At 45.7% G+C, this 19,689-nt stretch overlaps 1 protein-coding gene across 2 annotated transcripts in view; it reads left to right on the forward strand.

Moving 5' to 3' along the window:
* Window positions 1–18,496, forward strand: part of UNC5C (unc-5 netrin receptor C) — a 372,291-nt gene extending 353,795 nt beyond the window's left edge. For both annotated transcript variants that reach the window (XM_070392470.1, XM_070392479.1), the window contains 4 exons: window positions 1,034–1,183; window positions 3,374–3,538; window positions 10,481–10,659; window positions 11,682–18,496. In XM_070392470.1, the coding sequence (XP_070248571.1) occupies window positions 1,034–1,183; window positions 3,374–3,538; window positions 10,481–10,659; window positions 11,682–11,847 (660 nt within the window). In that variant the 3' untranslated portion in view covers window positions 11,848–18,496. The remainder of the gene's footprint in view (window positions 1–1,033; window positions 1,184–3,373; window positions 3,539–10,480; window positions 10,660–11,681) is intronic.
* Window positions 18,497–19,689: the final 1,193 nt, after the last annotated feature.

Below are 19,689 nucleotides of genomic sequence, written 5' to 3' on the forward strand. Positions count from 1 at the left end.
AAATTACAATTTTCTAAAATCTGTTGTTTTCTTGAACTCCTATTAAAAAAAAAAGGTTGCAATGTACCTCGTATTTGTGTCACTAAAACTTTTAAAGCATGAGGGGTGCACAGCGAGCACAGGGGTGCTGTAGACAGCAAAGGAGACCCACGGTATTTTGTTCATTGATCACCTGTGGTTTGATGCTGTTTGGATAATTGCAGCTGTAGTGGAAATGCCCCATTAACTCCCATTAACCAGCTTGAGGGATGTAAGTACATATAGGATTTGTCTTCGTTTTACATCTTCATAGTATAAGTAAAGTTATATAGCATTTTTTATCAGCCACATTTACTGAAATGTTCTTTTTAAAATTTAAGCTAAGGAATTGTTTAGTTCAATTATGATCCCGAGAAACCTTTCTAATCTATATCAGTATATTTTCCTCTAATAAGACATAGTGAACACAATTCATTTTTTTTTTGATAACTTGAAATCCTACAATGGATTATTTTAAACAAAATATTACTATTTTATTTCTTTAGGTATGGAAACTACAAAAGATTGAAAAAAATTCCCCAAACATTCCAAATTTTTGTTCATGAGCTGGTTTTACCAAAGTCCAAGACACGGGTTTGTTTGCTAGTTACTTTCCCCTTTCCCTAAAAGTTCATTGAAAATCTACTTATCTATTTATATTTCCACCTATTTTTTCTTTTTCTTTTCTTTTTTTTTTTCATTTGAGGTTCTTATGGTTATTTTCCTGTATGTGAATAAGTAGTCCGCTTGTTCATCGGGAAGTGCTCTTTGTAATGAATTTGCCCCCCACAGTGTGATTGCTGAGGCGGAGTTGATGGTCAGTAGGATCCAGTCACATACACACTGGCAGGGGCTTCAGCTGAAGGGCCTCCAGGCTGCAGCAGTGGAGGTCACAGATTGCACAAGTTAGCAGGGTGGTGGGAAGGCGCAACAAGGAAACACTCATTGGATGAGAGAGCTGATGAAAGTGACACAATTCAGTAACTTGCTTTCGGTTTGGGCCATGTCATTGCAGGAAGTTTTGCAGCTTGAGAGACAGATGGGAGGACAGCTCCTAGAAGAACCGAAGGCTCTTCATTTCAAAGGCAGCACCCACAACCTGCGCCTGTCCATTCACGACGTCGCCCATTCCCTCTGGAAGAGCAAATTGCTGGCTAAGTATCAGGTAAGGTGCCTAAGATGAACTAGAGATTGGAGCCAACTCCATGAAGGAGGACTGCACGTATTAGACATAACATATTCCCATCTCCAAAGTTAATCAGACATACATCAGCACTTGTTTCTCCAAAATAATTTAGGATCATTTGAGATTTTTGAAAAATACTCTAGACATATTTGAAAGAATGCCTTTTTCTTAATTCTCCTTCAAATAATTGAACTATCATTGTTTTAGTGCTAGCAAATAAGACTTCCAAGTCCCTCATGACATTCTCAGGGTAAATGTTTACATTGGCTTGATTTTAAAAACTCTTGAAGGCATTCATAAGAGAAACAGAAGAACACTGTTATCCCTCATGGCACAATTAGGCTTTGACCTTGCTAGGAGAGTCCCTTTACTTTGAAAACTTAGAAGAAACCCCAGTTTTGAAACTGAAATAGAATGTAAAATAAAACCTGGGCCCTGGCCAGTGTGGTTCAGTTGGTTGGGCACCATCCCCTGCACCAAGCGGTTGCTGGTTCGATTCCTGGTCAGGTCACATGCTCAGGTTGCGGGCTAGATCCCCAGTAGGGGGCGTGCAGGAGGCAGCCGATCAATGTTCTGCTCTCACATCAATGTTTCTCTTTCTCTCTCCCTCTCCTATCTTCCCTCTCTAAACATCAATAAAAACACTTTAAAACAATAAATAAAACCTAGTCAGGATTGTAGTAAATATTAGCATACTGACCCCAAGCCCCATTGCATGTTCCTGTGGAAAAAGCATAGGGACTCTACAGGGGTTTGCACCTCCTCCTCTGTCAGCCGGAGCTATCAGGAGACTATGTGGCAGGATCTCTAGCCTCATTTCCAGTCCCGGAGATGCAGACACACCTCGATAAGCTGCGAAAACTGGTCTCCATGCATGTAAATCCCATCCCATGCCAGCACTGCGACTGGACTGGTTGTGATTTCCTGGTGTAAGTCAATGAAGACACTAGAAGGAACGAAGGGGAGATTGTCCAGCTCCATTCGTACTCTCATATGTCTAACACTCACACATACATGGTGGGAGACAAATGGATAGCAGTCTTGCGCTTTGATGGGGGTGCATGCCAGAGTCTTCTTTATCACTCAGCACTTGATTGAGAGATCTGGCTTTTAACTTTCTCATTAAATCTCTTCCTTTACTTTCTTCTTCTCCCTAATTTGCAACTGCCATAAAAGTCCACAAGTCTTCCCCTTTTATGAACAATCTCCTTTGTGTAATCGTAAGGGGAAATCGTACGTTTATAATAATGATTATCTGCTATTAGTTCAACTAAGGCTGGCTGAATGCCTACGCTCAGCCAGACACTCATGCACTCTGGTTTACCTATCTAACGCCAGCTGGTGTTGGACTTAGGTATTCGTTTGCTTACTCTTTCGCAGATGAGGAGACTGAGGCATGGAAAGGTTAAGTAACTTGCCCCAAATCACCAAGTAGGTGAGGGGAGTGTGTCCTCATTTGTACTTCATTCTCTGCCGTTAGCCACCTGTCCATCCGTTTTTTATGTATCAACCTTCTCTTTCCTTTATTGAAACAGATTTTAGGATGGGCTCTGTAAGGGGATCTAGACTTGTGAAAATGCATGCACAGTGGAGCCCCAGTTAGAGGCTCAGTGCTTGTAGGCCAAGGGCTTTTCTGCGGCAGCTAACCAAGTCTACAGTTTCCAGCGACAGTACACGTTGCTTTCCCTCTGTCCTGTGCAGAGGGAGGATATGGGCATGAAAGGGACCTGGATCAGCCCACTGTCCTTTAGAGCTTCTTTGCTTTTCTGCAGAACACCACAGCAGGGCTTCCTTTTAATGAGCAACGACTGGAGTGTGCAGGTTTTATTTAATCCATTTACAATGGCTTTTTTTTTTTTTTTTTTTTTGTAAATGAGAGACAAGTGGCAGACTGTTTGGTATAGAGATTGTGGAGGCTGACTCCCTGGGTTCAAGTCTCAATTCTGCCACTTACTAGCTGTGGGGCTTTGGCTGGCAAATTTAACATCTCTGGGCCTCAGCGTTTTCATTCAAAAAGCAGTTTGGGATGGATTTATAGAGAGGTAGGCCTGTTGTGATTAAATGAGGTAGTATGTGTAATGCTGAGAAGAGTACTTGGCAACCCAGTGTCTGATAGTTCACCTTTGGTATTAGTCACTCATTTGTGGTGAATACGTTGGTATCCTTTAGGAAATTCCTTTCTACCACATCTGGAGTGGGTCTCAAAGAAACCTCCACTGCACATTCACTCTGGAAAGATTCAGCCTGAACACAGTGGAGCTGGTTTGCAAACTGTGTGTGCGACAGGTGGAAGGAGAAGGGCAGATCTTCCAGCTCAACTGTACCGTCTCAGAGGTAAGAAGCTCCGAAATCTGGGGACAGAATGACCCTGGGGAGGGGAGACAATGTGGAGTACAAAGGTATCTTGATACAGGCCACATAGGAAGTCCTTAAAAGCTTTCTATAGGTCCTAATTGTTAATAACATGATATTTTAATGAATACAGAGAGCTAGATACATCCTATATAATAAAAGGCTAATATGCAAATCGACCAAACGGTGAAACAACTGGTCACTATGACGTGCACTGACCACCAGGGGACAGATGTTCAACACAGGGGCTGCCCCCTGGTGGTCAGTGCGCTCCTACAGGGGTGCACCGCTCAACCAGAAGCTGGGCTCAAGTGCAGCAGCAGTGGGAGGAGCCTCTCCTGCCTCTGCAGCAGTGCTAAGCCGTCAGTCGGACATCCCCCAAGGGCTCCTGGACTGTGAGAGGGTGCAGGCTGGGCTAAGGGACCCCCCCTCCCCAAGTACATGAATTTCATGCACCGGGCCTCTAGTAAAGGAATAAAATAGGGAATCCTTTTTGAAAAACAAGTCTTACTTTTATTGACAAAAATTGAAGGATCATGTTCTAATGTTCTACAGCAGATCTGAGTCCCAAATATAAGGTTCATGTAAGTAATGTGCACATGGAGTAACTTTCCCTAAAGCATCCCTTGATGTGCTACATCCCCATCTCAGCCACCTCTCTTCCCTGCCCCCTTCTATCATTAGGGAGCTCACCTACCTTTTTGGAATCATGTGCTGCCTACTAAGGTGGAGGAAGAGAAACTGGCCTCTGCCCCCACCCCTCCTTTTTTCTTCTCTTTCCTTTTCCTCCTTGTTGAAAGGAAATATCTCTGGGAAACATCATTCTCCAAATATAAGGAGATATGCCAGAGACAGGGGTGGGTGTGGGCAAAATGGGTGAGGGGGGTCAAAAGGTGTAAATTTCCAGTTATAGCAAATAAGCCATGAGAAGGTCATGCACAGCATGGTGACTGCGTTAACAATAAGGTATTGCATCTTTGAAAGTTGATAAGAGGGTAGATCTTAAAGGTCCTCATCACAAGAAAAAAAATAACTGTATATAAGAATGGATGTTAACTGGGCTTACTGTGGTGATCATTGCACGATCTACACACATGTTGAATTATATACATAATACTAGAGGCCCGGTGGATGAATTCGTGCACCAGTGGGGTCGCTTGGTCTGGCCTGTGGGATCGGGCCAAAACCGGCTCTCCAACATCCCCCAATGGGTTCCAGATTGCGAGAGGGTGCTGGCCAGGCCGAGGGCTCCCCCCCCCCCAACCCAGTGCACGATCGGGGCAGGAAAGAGACACAGGAAGTTTGCCAACCAGGGAGGGGCCGTGGGAGGGCTCCAGGGCATGTCCGGCCCATCTTGCTCAGTCCCAATCAGCCGGACCCCAGCTGCAAACTAACCTACCAGTTGGAGCATCTGCCCCCTGGTGGTCAGTGCACATCATAGCGAGCGGTTGAGCGGCCTTAGCATATTACGCTTTGATTGGTTGAACAGCCGACTGGTCGAGCAGACACTTAGCATAGTAGGCTTTTATTATATAGGATAAGGCTCTATGTCAATTATACCTCAATAAAGATAATTAAGAAAACAAAGAAAAGATGTCCCCTTCCCTGGGTAGGATAAGTGTTCCATAAATAAAAGTAAAATCTGCGGATTTCCCCCCTAGTTGCCTCCCTTTGCCTTTCTCTGCTGTGATCCTCACTCAGTTCAGTTGGTCACTTTCCTAAGTCCCCACTACAGAGACAGCAACACGTGCTGCTACGTGTAAGCAAGCGCTCTGTGTGGAAAGAGGGTGCCAGGAAGGGATCAGGGATAGGGTCCCCGGGTCCCCAGGTTCCCGGGGTTGTGGTTTGCCAGTGGACACCCTGCTGGGAACAAAGGACGCAGAATAAGCAGAGGGATCAGAGGCAGCTCGCCCAGGGCCTGGCGGGGCTCAGCTCCGTGCTGCGTGCTGAGCCGCAGCGCCCGGGATCCTCGTATTTTAACACTACAGCGACAGCGTGTGATTTAAAAGACGGCTTCTCCCTCGCTGTCTCGGGCGCAGTGAGGAATGAAATGTCAGGCGGTGCAGCAAGCCTCGCTCTGCACGTTGTATTTACAGACCGTCTTCCTCTGCCAGGCAGGGCGGGGAGCCTCAGCCTCCAGGACGCTCCATCCCTCTTCCCACAGCCTGCCCGGCGGTCATCATTTCCTCCTGGAGTTTCAGGAGACTTCTGACTCATAAACAACTTTAGTCACAGACCCCGTGACATTCATCGGGAAGGAGCTGGGTGTCAGGGTGCCATGGCAACCGCAGGGCTCTCCGCGCAGCCCGGTCTCCCCGCGCACAGCACCACCCCTGCTGGCTCCGGAGGGTGTGTTCACTTTCCGGGCCCAGCAGGTCTGCAAAGTTCAATAACCACCCAGGCCCGGCGACAACAAAGGCTGCAGGATTTTGGAGGGGGCGAGGAGGGCTGCCCCTTTGATGCTTGCTTTCTGTTCAGCGGGAAGGCTGGCTGTGTGATGAAAAGGCGGATCAGATGCTCAGAGAATGAGAGCGAGCCATGGAGGGCCCTTCCCCGCCAGGTCCGCCGCCCTCCGAGGGAAGAGACAGTTCTGCATAGTGTGCTCGCCATGTAAGGACTTTCTTGTGCCAACGTGGAGGAAAAGAGGATTTTTTTGGCAACGTGGTGGCAGTCAGCTCAGAGAGGCCAGCCCTCAGTCCCCTAGAAGGCCTGTGCCAGCCTGGTATCAGAGGGAGGGGCAGAAATCACCGCATTCAGATGACTTTGGGGATTAAAGGGCTCTGTGCTGCTCTTATTTCTGGGTCACTGAGTCCCACTGTTGTTAGCCTTTGAATGCGGTGCAGGCAGCCTAGCGAGGGGGGTGGGAGGAGTGTGGGGCTGGGTTCTGAGGTTGAGGAGTGAGCCTCAGCTCTGAGCAGTTTGCTCTGGAGGGCCTGAGCCTGGGCTCCTCATCAAAAGCTCCGACAAGGGGTGCACTGTGATGGACAAACCATAACCAAACAGAGAAAGGCTCCATTTGTGAGGTCTTTCTTCTCACAGGGCTCCTTCCTAGGGTCACCCGCAAGCTGGCAGGTGGACAGGGTTGCAGTGGCCATGTCCTGCCTCCCAAGCATGAGCTGACTTGCCAGGAATGTGCTGCTCGCGCCTCCCCCACACCCCCCCGCCCCGCCCCTAGCCACCCACCTCTCCAGGCCTCCCCAGCAGTCATTTATAACAAGACATGGTCCTTGGCCTCTGCAGTCAGGCTGAGGACCCCTGCCCGCCAGGGAGGCCAGGCTGTGCTTGACATAGACCATGGTGATGTCAGGAGCCGGCAATTGTTCCTCTCCAAGTGCTTTGGCCAGACATTCCTTAACTGGAAACCAAGCCTGTAGTCTCGCAGACATGAAATTTAAGAATGAAAATGTCTGCCGGCTGGTGTGGCTCAGGGCTTGAACCAGGAGATCACTGTTGATTCCTTGTCAGGGCACATGCCTGGGTTGCAGGCTCCATCCCCAGCTGGGGGGCTAGGTCCCCAGTAGGGGGCATGCAAGAGGCAGCTGATAAATGATTCTCTCATCATTGATGTTTCTATCTGTCCCTCTCCCTTCCTCTCTGACAAGAGAAATACATTATTTAAAAAAGAAGAATGAAAATGTTTGAAAAGTATGGGCATAAGTGAATGTCAAAATGTAAATGAGAAAAGTTTTTGTGTGTTTTTTAGAGGGACGGAGGAGTAATAACAGGGAAGCTACCCATCACCACCAAGAGAGAAACATGCCTTCGTCAAGCCTTCCATTCAGTTTTAGCTATAGAGGAAGATCTTATAACCCCTGTTAACTATTAATACACAACACTTTAGTGTACATAGAGAATAAATAATATTTAAAATGTTTAAAGTAACATCACTCTGCTATAGCCCTCCCATCTATTGGCCTCTTCTGTTTTCTGCACTCTGTTCAAAGCGGCCATTGGAAAGCCTGGGTTTCCTAGTGGACTTTAGGAAGAGTCAGAATATGGGAGTGGAAAGTTGAATCTGCTGCGGACTGGGTGCTGAAAATGCATGTCGTCACCCATAGCAGCTGTTTGGTTAATGGTGAGAAACCATATGCTTAACTAGGGACTCACAACGTCAAAGACAGATGGTACCCATATCACAAATGATTATTGTAATAAGCATTCTGTGAGTGTAAACTCCGCTTTTACCTGGAAGTGAAGGAAGAGCTAATAGGAACTGAAATTACTAGATGAAATTTAAATGTAACCGTAGAGGTGCATTTTTCTTTTACCGCCAAGGCTGTTGTCAGCCATCTGATAAAAGAGACAAGACATTATGCCCTGTTGAGCTTGTTTCATCCACACACAGAAGTAAACAGACACAGTAGCCCAGACGAGAGACTCAGGCTGGAAGGTCCACGTGAAGTGGGGATGGTTCTCTATTCACTAGGAAAAGGCTGACAACATGGAGAGGTGAGCAGACCTTCCTGAAAGCCACGCCTTCCTAGCCCTGGCCTTTGCCCTCAGATGTAGCAGTGAGAAGAGCCATACTCTTAGTCACATTTCGTTGGAAGGAAGCTCCACACACCACTCTGTGGGGTGGGCGTCTGCCAGAAACTGGCTTCAGACCCTTTCTGTACTAGGAAAAATATTTTCTTCCATTCCAGCAAATATGAACTCAGTAGCTCCCATGTGCTGAGTATCACAGGAGTTCTGAGGATGACAAAAATACTCTCATCTCCAAGAAATTTGAGGAAAGGAAGTAACATATAAATACAGCCAGTATGCATAGGCAGACTCCGAGGGCTGCAGAAGAGCTGGGGGAAGTGCTGTAGGTCTCCAGGTTGATGGGTGAATTTGCTCAGGGGACTTGGTTTTGGTCCAGACTTTGAGGGGATTGCCTGGCGGAGATTATCTTAAAAGAGGTGCTAGGGACAGTGAGTGATCCAATCTGAGGAAAGTTTGAGTCACATCAAGGCAACCTGAGAAAGGCTAGGATCAGTGTCAGGTGGTGGGAGCACCTGGGTATGGGGTCCTTCCATCATGTCAGACCTAGCTCTGCACTTTCTAGGCATCACCTCTGGGACCTCATACCAGCTGACCAGGTAGATGGTGCTGATACCCCTAATTGCCTGATTAAAAGTTGGGGCTCCATGTGGCAAGAGGGGCATGTAGTACTTCTCAATGAGGGGGTGGAGAAGCATCAACTTGGCACTTTCCGAAGATCAGTGTGGCAGACAGGGATGGGGTGCACGTAAGCAGGAGGAAGCTCCTGAGACCAACAGCAAGAAGAGTCTTTGGAGATAGCGCTGTGCAAAGCAGACCCCTCCCTGCAAGAACTGAACCTCCAGGGAGGCACAGTCAGGGTGTGGTCGTATTTGAGGGACATGGTGGGTTTCCTCCTGGACTCTGGTGTTACTGTCCACACAAGAAGCAAGCAGGAACTCCATGTGGCGGATGGCAGTAAGCTGTGGAAATACCATGTGCTTTCTCCGCATCTTCCCCTCCCCAACCCGGACATACATGAGACCTACATCGTTTTATGCCTAATGTAAGCTTGGGCACTTGGATTCGGACAGCCCCATCATAAAGCCATCGATAAACACCAAGCGCTCTCAGATAACGCTTCTGGTTCCCTTCGTTGGAGCCCTGTGTCCTTGAGGACAGGAGCCCTCTCTCCTCACAGTCCCTTGGGAGGAGCTCCGTGCCTGATGAAGGGAAAGAATTGTGGGTCATGTTTTCATTCAGGGATTCCAACTCCCATTGTTGCTTCTGTGTTTCCTACCAGTCTTTTAAAATCCTGGCATGTGCTGCTGGAGTTAACACAAAGGAGCAAATGAAATCCTGGGAGTCTCCATTTGCCAAGCTTTGGGTTTTGAAGCCAAACACTGTGATGGCAGCCAACACCACTGTATTACCACACACAAAAAAATGTGTTTAGCTCTAATGTGCGTATGCACCCTGTGCAGTGGGATTACACAAGCCTAGCAGTGACTATTGGCTGCTGATCCCAGAATGCAGGGTGCACTGTCAGCCAACACTGGGACCCAGACGGCAGCCAGCCCCGCGCACAGGAGCAGTGAGGTGTGGCGGCACTGACCCCTGCGCCTAGCCCTGCAAGACACCAGAGTCTCCTTGATGGTTGGCGCTGTGTGTGTCTCCTCTATCCTCCAGCAACTCATTACGTACCCCAAGGAGCTACCTGCTTTAGAAAAAGAGAGAGAGGTGACATTTAAAGTAGATTAAGGAGATTTTCTTCTGTTATTGCTTTAATCGTTCCCAGGCAACATTTGCTTTTGCTTTTCCAACCGGCAGCAGATCAGAAAATGATTAGAGTTTCTCCTACAGATGAAATTCGGATTTTTGCATTTGTGCTGTTTTATGAGCTGAAACTATTTTAAAAGCCCATGTATGGTTCTCTCTACTAAAATTAGATTTAAACAAAATAAGGGTGCACGGCCATGGGAAGATGCCATTAGCAGCTTGCCCTATGGCAATATATTGCGTTCACCATTTTCTTCAAAAAATGAGTCTTAATTTGGTATCATTTAGAGAAGAGCTATGTTCCATTTCATTCAACAGAAGCAGCCGGAGCCGTCTCCTGCGGAGGTTAGAGCGAGAAGTTACTGGGGCATTTGCCTGGGGCTTCCCCCTCAGGGCCAGGCAGTCTCTTGAAGCTCTGAACTTGTGGCCTTCTGATCTCAGATCTGTTCAAGATCTGTTCACTCATAAATAATCCAAGGCCATGCAAAGTCAGCCCAACATGTACCTTTCCTCCCAGCCAGGTCGCAGATAGCTAATCACAACTCCCAGGCAGGAAGAAGCCACTCTTACTAGGAAGAACAGTGGCCCCCATCCTCTTGTTATTGCTCAAAAAGGCATTATGGTGACTGGGACTGCTTTTGTCTCCGGAAATAATGCTGCGTTGTTCCTGTGCCTGAACTACAGGAACCCACTGGCATCGACTTGCCTCTGCTGGACCCCGCGAGCACCATCACCACCCTGACAGGCCCCAGTGCTTTCAGCATCCCTCCCCCGATCCGGCAGAAGCTCTGCAGCAGCCTGGATGCCCCCCAGACAAGAGGTCACGACTGGAGGATGCTGGCGCACAAGCTAAGCCTGGACAGGTGGGTATGGCCAGAGCCAGGACTAGTTTCTGTTAGACATGAGGCTCCAGGCAGGCAACAGTTAGACATAGGGTGGCGTTCTTTTTTTCCCCTCCATACATCTATTTACTTTCATTCTGCAAATGTGCATTATGCTTCTTCTCTGTATCTTGCAAACACATTGCTGAGAGAAATTCTGGGCTTATCTGACATTTATAAGTGTCAGCTTTTGTGATTGACTCTGCAAAGCGGATAGGCTGAATCCCCCTAAGTAATATATCCACTCACTAAAGTAGTTATTGTTCTCCGTCTCCTGTAGAGCAGGACCTCCAGCCGCATGAGTCACTAATATGCAAAACGCAGCGTTGACATTCAGTTACAGGGAGACCTCAGAGGCCTGGTCCTTGTAAAACGTTGCCATCGCTACCAAGCGGGAGACACGGAGTGACCTGTCAAAGATGGTCAGAGCCTTTTCTGGAAGGAAAACCTAAGTCTCTTGATTTTCTGTTTAGGATGTGACCCATACACATGTTGTCTCTTAAATTATCTTACTCAGAGTTGAGGTTAACAAAGTTAAACATTACATTTCCTGTCTGGGGCTGATCTAATTAAGTACGGGCTAGTTGTTTAGGATGGTTCACTGTAAAACACAGTTTCTCTCTCAAGCGAGACCTAGAGACTTAACAGGCAAATGGAGAGACAGAAGGGGTTGTAAAAAGTAAAGAGAAAATTGCCCGGCTGGTGTAGCTAAGTGGTTGAGTGTCGACCTATGAATCAGGAGGTCACGGTTCAATGCCTGAATTGCTGGCTCAATCCCATCGTGCAGGAGGCAGCCTGGCCAATCCATGATTCTCTCTCATCAATGTTGTTTCTCTCTCTCTCTCTCTCTCTCTCTCTCTCTCTCTCTCTCTCTCTCCTTCCCTCCCTCCCTCCTTCCCTCCCTCCCTCTCTTTTCCTCTCTCTGAAATCAATAAAAGTATATAGAGAAAATAGATCTGTAAATTATGCCATTAAGCAGCACATTTGCCCATTCCCAATTATAGGTACTTGAATTACTTTGCCACCAAATCAAGCCCCACTGGAGTAATCCTGGATCTTTGGGAAGCACAGAACTTCCCAGATGGAAACCTGAGCATGCTGGCAGCTGTCCTGGAAGAAATGGGAAGACATGAAACCGTCGTGTCTTTAGCAGCAGAAGGACAGTATTGACCCACGCTGGACTGAATGCACAGGGAGTCTGTGGCCGTCCCGGGGATCACAGCTGAGGAGGAAACCCAGACCAGACCAATGAGCTTCACAGGCAAGATGGCAGCTGGAGAGAGAAGGAAAACAGATACGAACTACCGCTATATACGCCCACTTTATGGGACCTCGTCACCAGAGTTAAGAACAATTGTGTACATTTGTACCTTGAATTTAGAAACCAACCTAATTTTCCTCTTTGTTGGGCTGTATGCTGTGTGGTACAGGATCTTACAGTTTCCTAGGAAACGCTTTTTATTGCTATCCAGATATATGGATAAACTTTCTTAACAAACCCAATTTCTACAAACGTTGTTTACATCAAATTGGACAGGGATGCAGACACTGTCCATGGCTCGTTCTATTTTTGTTTAAATCATTTGAAGTTGAAGCTGTGGACGGTTTGTTGTGTCTATTTCAGATTAGTAATTCACAGAGAAATCACAGACTTTTGCTACAAATCACGTGCATCAAGTGTCTCAGATAATCCTCCCATCGTGTTCTGTTTCTAGAACTTGTAAAACCAGTGTTACTGTTTGTATCAGGGAAGTGGAGAATCTAAGTGTGAAGGAGAAATAGCTAAGAGTCCTTATTCCTTCGGGACACCCACCCGGTGCCCTCTGGGAATAAAGCTGCGGCGTGGCAGGAAAGACAGTGATTCACGTTCAACCACACGAACAAGCATTTCTTCACAACGTGTGTGTTTGTAATATGCAATCTGAAGTGGTGTTTTTTAAGGTATCATTATTATCATTATTATTATTGATGAGTATTTACAAGTATTCTAGTAAAAGGCTTTTCTTTTAGCTTCGGTTTTTGTTAGCAGTACTTAATATTTAGCTATTGACTAGACCTGCCTCACCTTCTCCCATAACAAGGTGGGCGTGGTCACCAGTTTAATTAAACAGGCATTACTTCCTTGACCTTTCATCTTTTCCCACCATTCTGCCCCAGAAAGGTAGTAAATGCTTACTGGCTTTGTCCGTCTGTTTTTAACGGCTTGCTCAGGCAGGGTCTTTCTCCTCTGAGTCCTCTATTCAAGTTCACTTAATATTGAGGTCATGTGGCCCCACACTGACTGCCCTCAGGACTCTTTCTCCCTTAGAGGCAGCGGGTTTGGAGGAACGGCCTCTGACATGGAAATCAGGAGACCAATTCTCATTCTGGGTTTGTCATTGTCTAGCTGTGCTCCCTTGGGAAAGTCATTTAACCTCACTAGACCTCAGTGTCCTCGCCTGTTAAATAGTGGGGTGGGGTTAGAGAATCTCAAGGTTCCAAAACACTGGGCCTCCACTCCAGTGCCATTCATCAGTGTGAAAACCACAGTGGACTCTGAGCTGGATCATTTAAAGATCCATCAAGGCTAGACTCTTGTCCAGGCTACATTATGCCTTTCAGATAGTTCCAACTTGGAAGACAATGATTCTAACCTGTAACATATTTGTTATGCTTTCAAGTCTTGTCTTTGCATCATTGGATTATGCTGTTCCCTGAGAGATGGCATCCTTTATTTTCACTTTCTTTCCTCTCTTGGGACTATTTGCCTTCCTGGTTAGTAGCAAATTATGTTCTATTATTGCCTTGGTCAAAATTTTTAAATTAAAAAAATTTTTTAACTGAAAAATAGTTCATCAAGGGACTATTTTGTGTAAACTATGATACAGTATTTCCTTAGGACCATCACAGGCTCTTTGTTTTAGCGCAGGGACTCAATTCATTCAGCAGGCGGGGATTAGAGAGTTAACAGCCCAGTGGCCTAGCCAAGACTGAAAAACAAGAAGCCACGTAGTTGAAGAAGAACCTTCAAAACATGGCTGTGGTTGACTTTTGGGCTAGAGGTGTCCAGATTGCTGAGTGGATTTGAATTAGAAGTAATTTCAGATATTTCTCCCTTCTTTCCACATATATTTCCTCTCCTGACTATTTTGGTGACTTCTAGATATTTCCAGCCCCCTCCATCTTTGTCACTGAGAAAATACTGATACCTTGATATGGAGCCTTTTCTTCCAGACCTTTTATTTATCATTTTCTATTGTAGGTATGTATTCTATAACCAGTCTCTCTCAGGCCACTCCCTGCACCATATATAAAATATGTTACACTTATCATGAAAGGGAAAGATTGCACTAATAAACAATTTCAGTGGATAATATCTGTACCAATGCATATTTGACCAAAAGATAGTAAAATTGTATTCTACATTAAAAAATTGTAAATATATATTTTTTAAAATGGAGGAGGAGAAAAAAGAGCTATTATCCATTGCTGCATCTTAAAATAACTTCTCAAGATTGCTTATCATTACTGGTTTGGGGGGGGGGGGGGTTGTCATCTATGGAAATCAAGAATTAGAAATCTGAAGGCTTCTCAAAGGAACTTTCATGCCTAGTGAAAAGTAGAGAGGAGCAAATATCCAGCTATCCAGATAACCAATTCAAAACTTGAACTAGAAAAAAAAATCATTGAAAAGTCATCAACGCAGAAATACTGAACACAGCAGGCAGGGACTATATTATCAAAGCCATCGAGGGCCTTTGGCGTTCACTTCAGAGGCTTCATGTTTTTGGGTTCAGCATCCCAGCACCAGAAACAGAAAGAGTGGTTGATTCTTTATTAAGTAAGGTACTCATCTATCATCTGTTGTAGAACCCTGTTATGTTTCCTATCAAGTAAATGGCAACTTCCATACTTACAATGCACCACTTATGTCAGATAATCTTCACTATGAATTCTGATTTCCTTCTTTGGAAAAGTGTGATAACTGTTAGTTTGCTCTCAAACTTAGAAGCTCCAGAGCCAACATTTCATTTCAAGGGAGTCACTTCACCAACCATTCTATGTGACCAGTCCTGCCTCTCATGCTTATTTAGCTTGTGCAGAAAGACAAGGCTTACTTCATTTGGAAGGGAATACCTATCACTTGTGCATGGTGCCATCTAGTGGTGTATAACACAATCTACTTTCAGTTTAATATAAAAACACTAAAAGTTGTTTGACAAAGGAACTGAAAACCTGCAGAGTCAATAGGGCCTTAATAACAAGTAGATGTGCGAACACTTCACTTCAAATATAGTTTTCGTATTCTCACTTTTTTTCTTCTCAATTAAAGTACCCATATCAAAAATTGCATGTCATTATGAGCATATTATGTCATCAACTCATTCCTACATGACACATCTCAAGTCGGATTTTGATAATAGAAATACATAAGCATCTTTATAAAACAGTCTTTGAAGAATTGTCATTTTAACATTTATATTTTTCATTGGGCTTTATATTAAATCTTTATTTTAAATCTCCTTATTTTTGGTCCTCTAACATTTATTTCTGGAAATGTGAGATGCATCCGCTTGGAAAGAAATGTTTTATGTATGAAAATGAGTACCCTATGTCTAAGTAACTGAAAATTGTCGTTGTTAGTCAAGGAGAAAAAAAAGAAGCTTCTTTCTTCTGAATTTGGGGACCTAAGGGCGGAAGTTTTCTTTTCTTTCTTTCTTTCTTTCTTTTTTTTTTTTCCTCACCACACTCGTTCAAATTTCCTTAAAGTGATCTGGAAGGACTAGAAGTTGGATTCAGAATTGACAACTGGGCACGAGGTGATGCGAATGTGTAACACCAAGGTCCTCCCAGCCAACAGCCTTTCCACACACAGTGTGACTGACTACCAACGTGGAACCCACCTCAGTTACCTAGAAAAAACCATCCCCCATCAGCAGTGGAGGCTCCTCCAAGGCAGAGCATTATCTTGGGTGAGGTGATCAATATTAAACTGCTTCACCATTGGCTATTTTCATCTATCCTACTATTCTGTAGATTTTCAATTCACAACATTCAAATAGCAGACCATTCTTTAGGGAGACATCAGGGAGACTGAGTTCAGGACACTCTGGCAACTACACATGTAAGCATATATTTGAATGGCATTTCTCCTATTTCCTTCAAGGAAGCATTCCAATAATAGAATCAAACTTATTACTTCTTCTGGAAAGGATCAGACAAGGCTCTTTTCTTATGTACCCTCTGCATCTACATCCGGGACACAGCTGTGCTCTTGGTCCACCTACTCTTCTGTCATCAATGTAGGAGGAAGGGAGCCAGTAAGGGGATTGCTATCTCCTCAGAATTCACAAGTGAATAAAAACCATATGAAGACCTGCAAGAGAGTGCAAAGGAGGTGGGGAAAGTTTCCAGCTTCAGGTTGAATGTCAGTTTTAGCTTTTGCTGAGCAGTTGCTCAAGACAACTTATCTGTTTCACTTAGAGACCTCAGTACAACTCCAAGGCTGATGCCAGACAGAAGGACCAGGGAAGCAGCTGAAATGAAATGGGGTTTAATCCATCTTCTTTGAGAACAGAGGAACTTTTGTGAATCAGAAAGTGTTTGCTCAAAGCCAATTATTTACAAAGATGATAATAGTCAATGAGCATTAAAATTTATAGATCCAATAAGGGAATATTTTTATTCTTATCTCAAGGTAATAAAACTTTCTTTCTTTTTTTTTTTTTTTTTTTTTTTTTTTTTTACCTTTCGAGTGCCTCGTAGGACCAACTATTACACATTGGGGTTTTTGTTTGTGTTTCTGTATATTCTTTTGTTTTTAACTTTACAGAGCTAATGTTGACTGAAATTCTTAAAACTTTGCCACTGTGCAATGAAGTGCTGTTTCTCTACCCTAAGAAATCTATTTGTATAATCTTTGACTGTAACGATCATTTTGAAAGATTTCCCTTGTATCTCTAAAGATTTTTTTTAAATGGAACAAGGCATAAGAGGAATAAATACATTGTAAGCAATGTTAATTTAAGCCTATGTCCCTACAGGTCAAGTAAACCAAACAAAGTCATAACTATTTCCAGAATTCATGCCCGATAACGTGTTATTTTTATAAAGTAGGGAGATGGCCTTATATGTCACTGGGTGGGTTTTCCCCATAGACCAAGTCTAGCAATTAACTTCCTGATCCTTTAGTCTTATCAACCTGATTGCCTCCATTTCCAAAAAGCCTACTTCAAAAATTTGTCTTCAGAAGAATTGATGGCTCCCAGATTTCCCAGTGGCCTATCACCTCCCTGTATTGATCTTTGGTGGGATAATAATGGGTTAATTCAACCAAATATAATGTATGTCCCAGATGTATTCCAGCATGGTCAAGGAAAACATCCCTTGGATGATAAAAACTCCACCCAGGGACTAGCACACAAAACCAAGCCCTGACGAGGGGCTATTTGCCATCCTCTGCCCCCGGGGCACTTGTGTATTGAGATCTGCCCAGAGGTCTTCCGAGTCAGGAATCCATGCTGAATGTCTTGAGGGTCATGGCCCACCAATGGTTGGGTAGAAAACAGGAAAGACACCCTCAGATACCATCGGCTGCCCACCAGCCAAAGTATATGTTACAATATACCAGCTTCTCAACGTGCCATTTCAGATTTGTGCCTCGGCAAAATTATTAGCTCAAGGCCATAGCACTTCAGGGCCCCTTTCAAGTATGCCTCCATCCTATGTGTCATCATCCTTCAATCCCAAAGGTCTACTGGGATTGACACGGTCAGATCTGCTGTTGAACCCGACGGCACTGACCCCCGGTCATAACCCTCAGTGCTGGCCTTCAGAACCTGAATGGTGGGCAGGTTTTGCTGATCAGTAGCCTACAGGATGAGGAGACCTGGGCCTCTGAACCTCAGCATGATGATGAGGCAACATCCAAGCACCATGACCTGAGCCATGTTGTCATGTTAAAATGCATCTGTTTTACGGTGGAATGGCCTAAAAGAGCGAGGGAGCCAGGTCCGGTGGAAAACACCTTTGCCCTTTTAGATTTTTAAAGTCTCCTATGACACCTGCTAATGTAGGGTTATAAATACAAGTGGTTACTCCTCCAGGTCTTGGAGAAGAAAGAGGACAGCAAAAGGAACGCGTGGGACATAAGATCTGTGATGTGCACTCTCCCTTCATTCTTTCCTAGACCTGTTGGTGGGGAAGCCACACACTCCCCTCCCGCAACCAACCTCCCCTTCCCCCTCCCCCAGCAGTGCATTAGCTGGGCAGCAGGGAACAGCATCCATCCCCATCCGCGCGTGAGCTGGCGCAGTGCTGTGTGTTCACTGCGCTCAGTGCTGAGCTGCAGCGAGCTGCTGGCCTTCCTCTTGGCTCTTTCTAAAGAAGACAGCCAGTGTGTGTCAGAGGGGGAGCCCCACAGTCCGTGCTGAAGAGCCGGTGTCGTCCACCCGCTGTTCCCTTTGGAACAGTTCAAGGGCAGGGATGTCAGATGGAGGTCCGGGGCTTTGTCATTTTTCTTTTTTTAAACACAACAAGGCCACCTTGGTGTTTCAGACATGGGACGCTTCTTTTGTTGTTGCTGAGTTCCCTCTCGCTGTATCTTCTATGCAATTCCTTTTTCTAGAAAACCCGGGGAGGAGGAGTGCTCCAGGCAGGGCACCCGCCCACCGAGGGGCCGAAGCAGAGGTGAGGGCCCGGTGCCTCTGCTCTCTCTCTGGCTGCCCCTCCCCATTTCCCTGCAGCCCCCTGGGTTTGTAACTTGCCTGCATTTATTCTGTCAGCCAACATGTACAAAATGTAAGAAAGAATTTTTAATCAGGTAATAAATTATATTTATAAGCAACAGAGAACGCTGTCTCTCATTTCTTCCTAGCAAAGCCCTTCTCCCAGAAGAGTCACCTTGGGCTCCTTCACGAGGATACAGAGCTGTTGGTATCTGCACGGGTGGCGATCACCAGCCCCTCAGGGCCAGGGCGAGGTTCCAGCATGTGGCTTCTCACATTGGAACCACATGAGTGCCTGGGTCCCATTGCCAGAGGTTCTGAAGTGGGGGTTGGGGGGGAGGGATAGTTTTTAAAGCTCCCAGGTGATACGGCTGAGCAGTTGGTGGGGAGAACCAGAGTCTTAGAACTGCTGCCTTAGCGGCCCCTGGGAGCTTGTGACTAAGAATATGAGGCCCTCCCCCACCCTGAGAGATCTGATTTTCAGTGAGGCACGCGAACCACTGCACTAAGAGGTGGGAGATGACGGGTGAGCCAGGCACACAGGATGCCCAGAGCTCTAGCAGAAGCCCAGCAGGCGTTCACCTTGGTACAGGACGCCGCCACTCCCTTCGGGTGAGCAGGAAAAAGGCGCCAGCGTGTGCTGGAAAGCAGCTATGAGACCGAGGCGTGGCGGGGAAGGCAGCCCTGTCCCTGGGGAAAGAACTACCGCTGACCCTTGGACAGCAGGGGTTTGAACTGAACGGGTCCACTTACATGTGGGGTTTTCTCACTAAATACTGCATTTCCTCTTTGGATTTTCTTACTAACACCTTCTATTCTCTAGCTTACTGTATTGTAAGAATACAGTGTACTGTACCTATCACACACAAAATATCTGTTGACTGTTTACCTTATCAGTAAGGCTGCCGTCAACGGTAGGCTATTACTAGTTAAGATTCGGGGGGGTGTCAAAAGTTACACATAGAGTTTTGAACGTGCAGGGTTTTGATGCCCCTAACGCCAATGTTGTTCAAGGATCGACTGTACTTGGAGAAGGGTGTCAGGTGGACTGCAACCAGCCCCGACCCCTAACAAGAAAGTGTTTGTGAGCAGCTGTGCCAACACTAAGAAATACCCCCTCACCCCAAACTGGGAGAGTGACTTAAGACTGATTCAAAGCTGGGGTTACAAGCTCAAATGTTTGCCAGGGCTCAGAAAGTAGTGACAATATACTGTATAAACTAAGAATAAAAGCGAGGTGAGTCCTGTGGCTGAACTAGAGAATTCAACTCCATGTAAGAGAATGAAAACTCAGTTACAAAACAAA

This window comes from Myotis yumanensis, unplaced genomic scaffold, assembly GCF_028538775.1.
Source record: "Myotis yumanensis isolate MYYU_CA2020_CCGP unplaced genomic scaffold, mMyoYum1.0.hap1 SCAF_1, whole genome shotgun sequence".
In the NCBI taxonomy this organism is placed as follows: Eukaryota; Metazoa; Chordata; class Mammalia; order Chiroptera; family Vespertilionidae; genus Myotis; species Myotis yumanensis.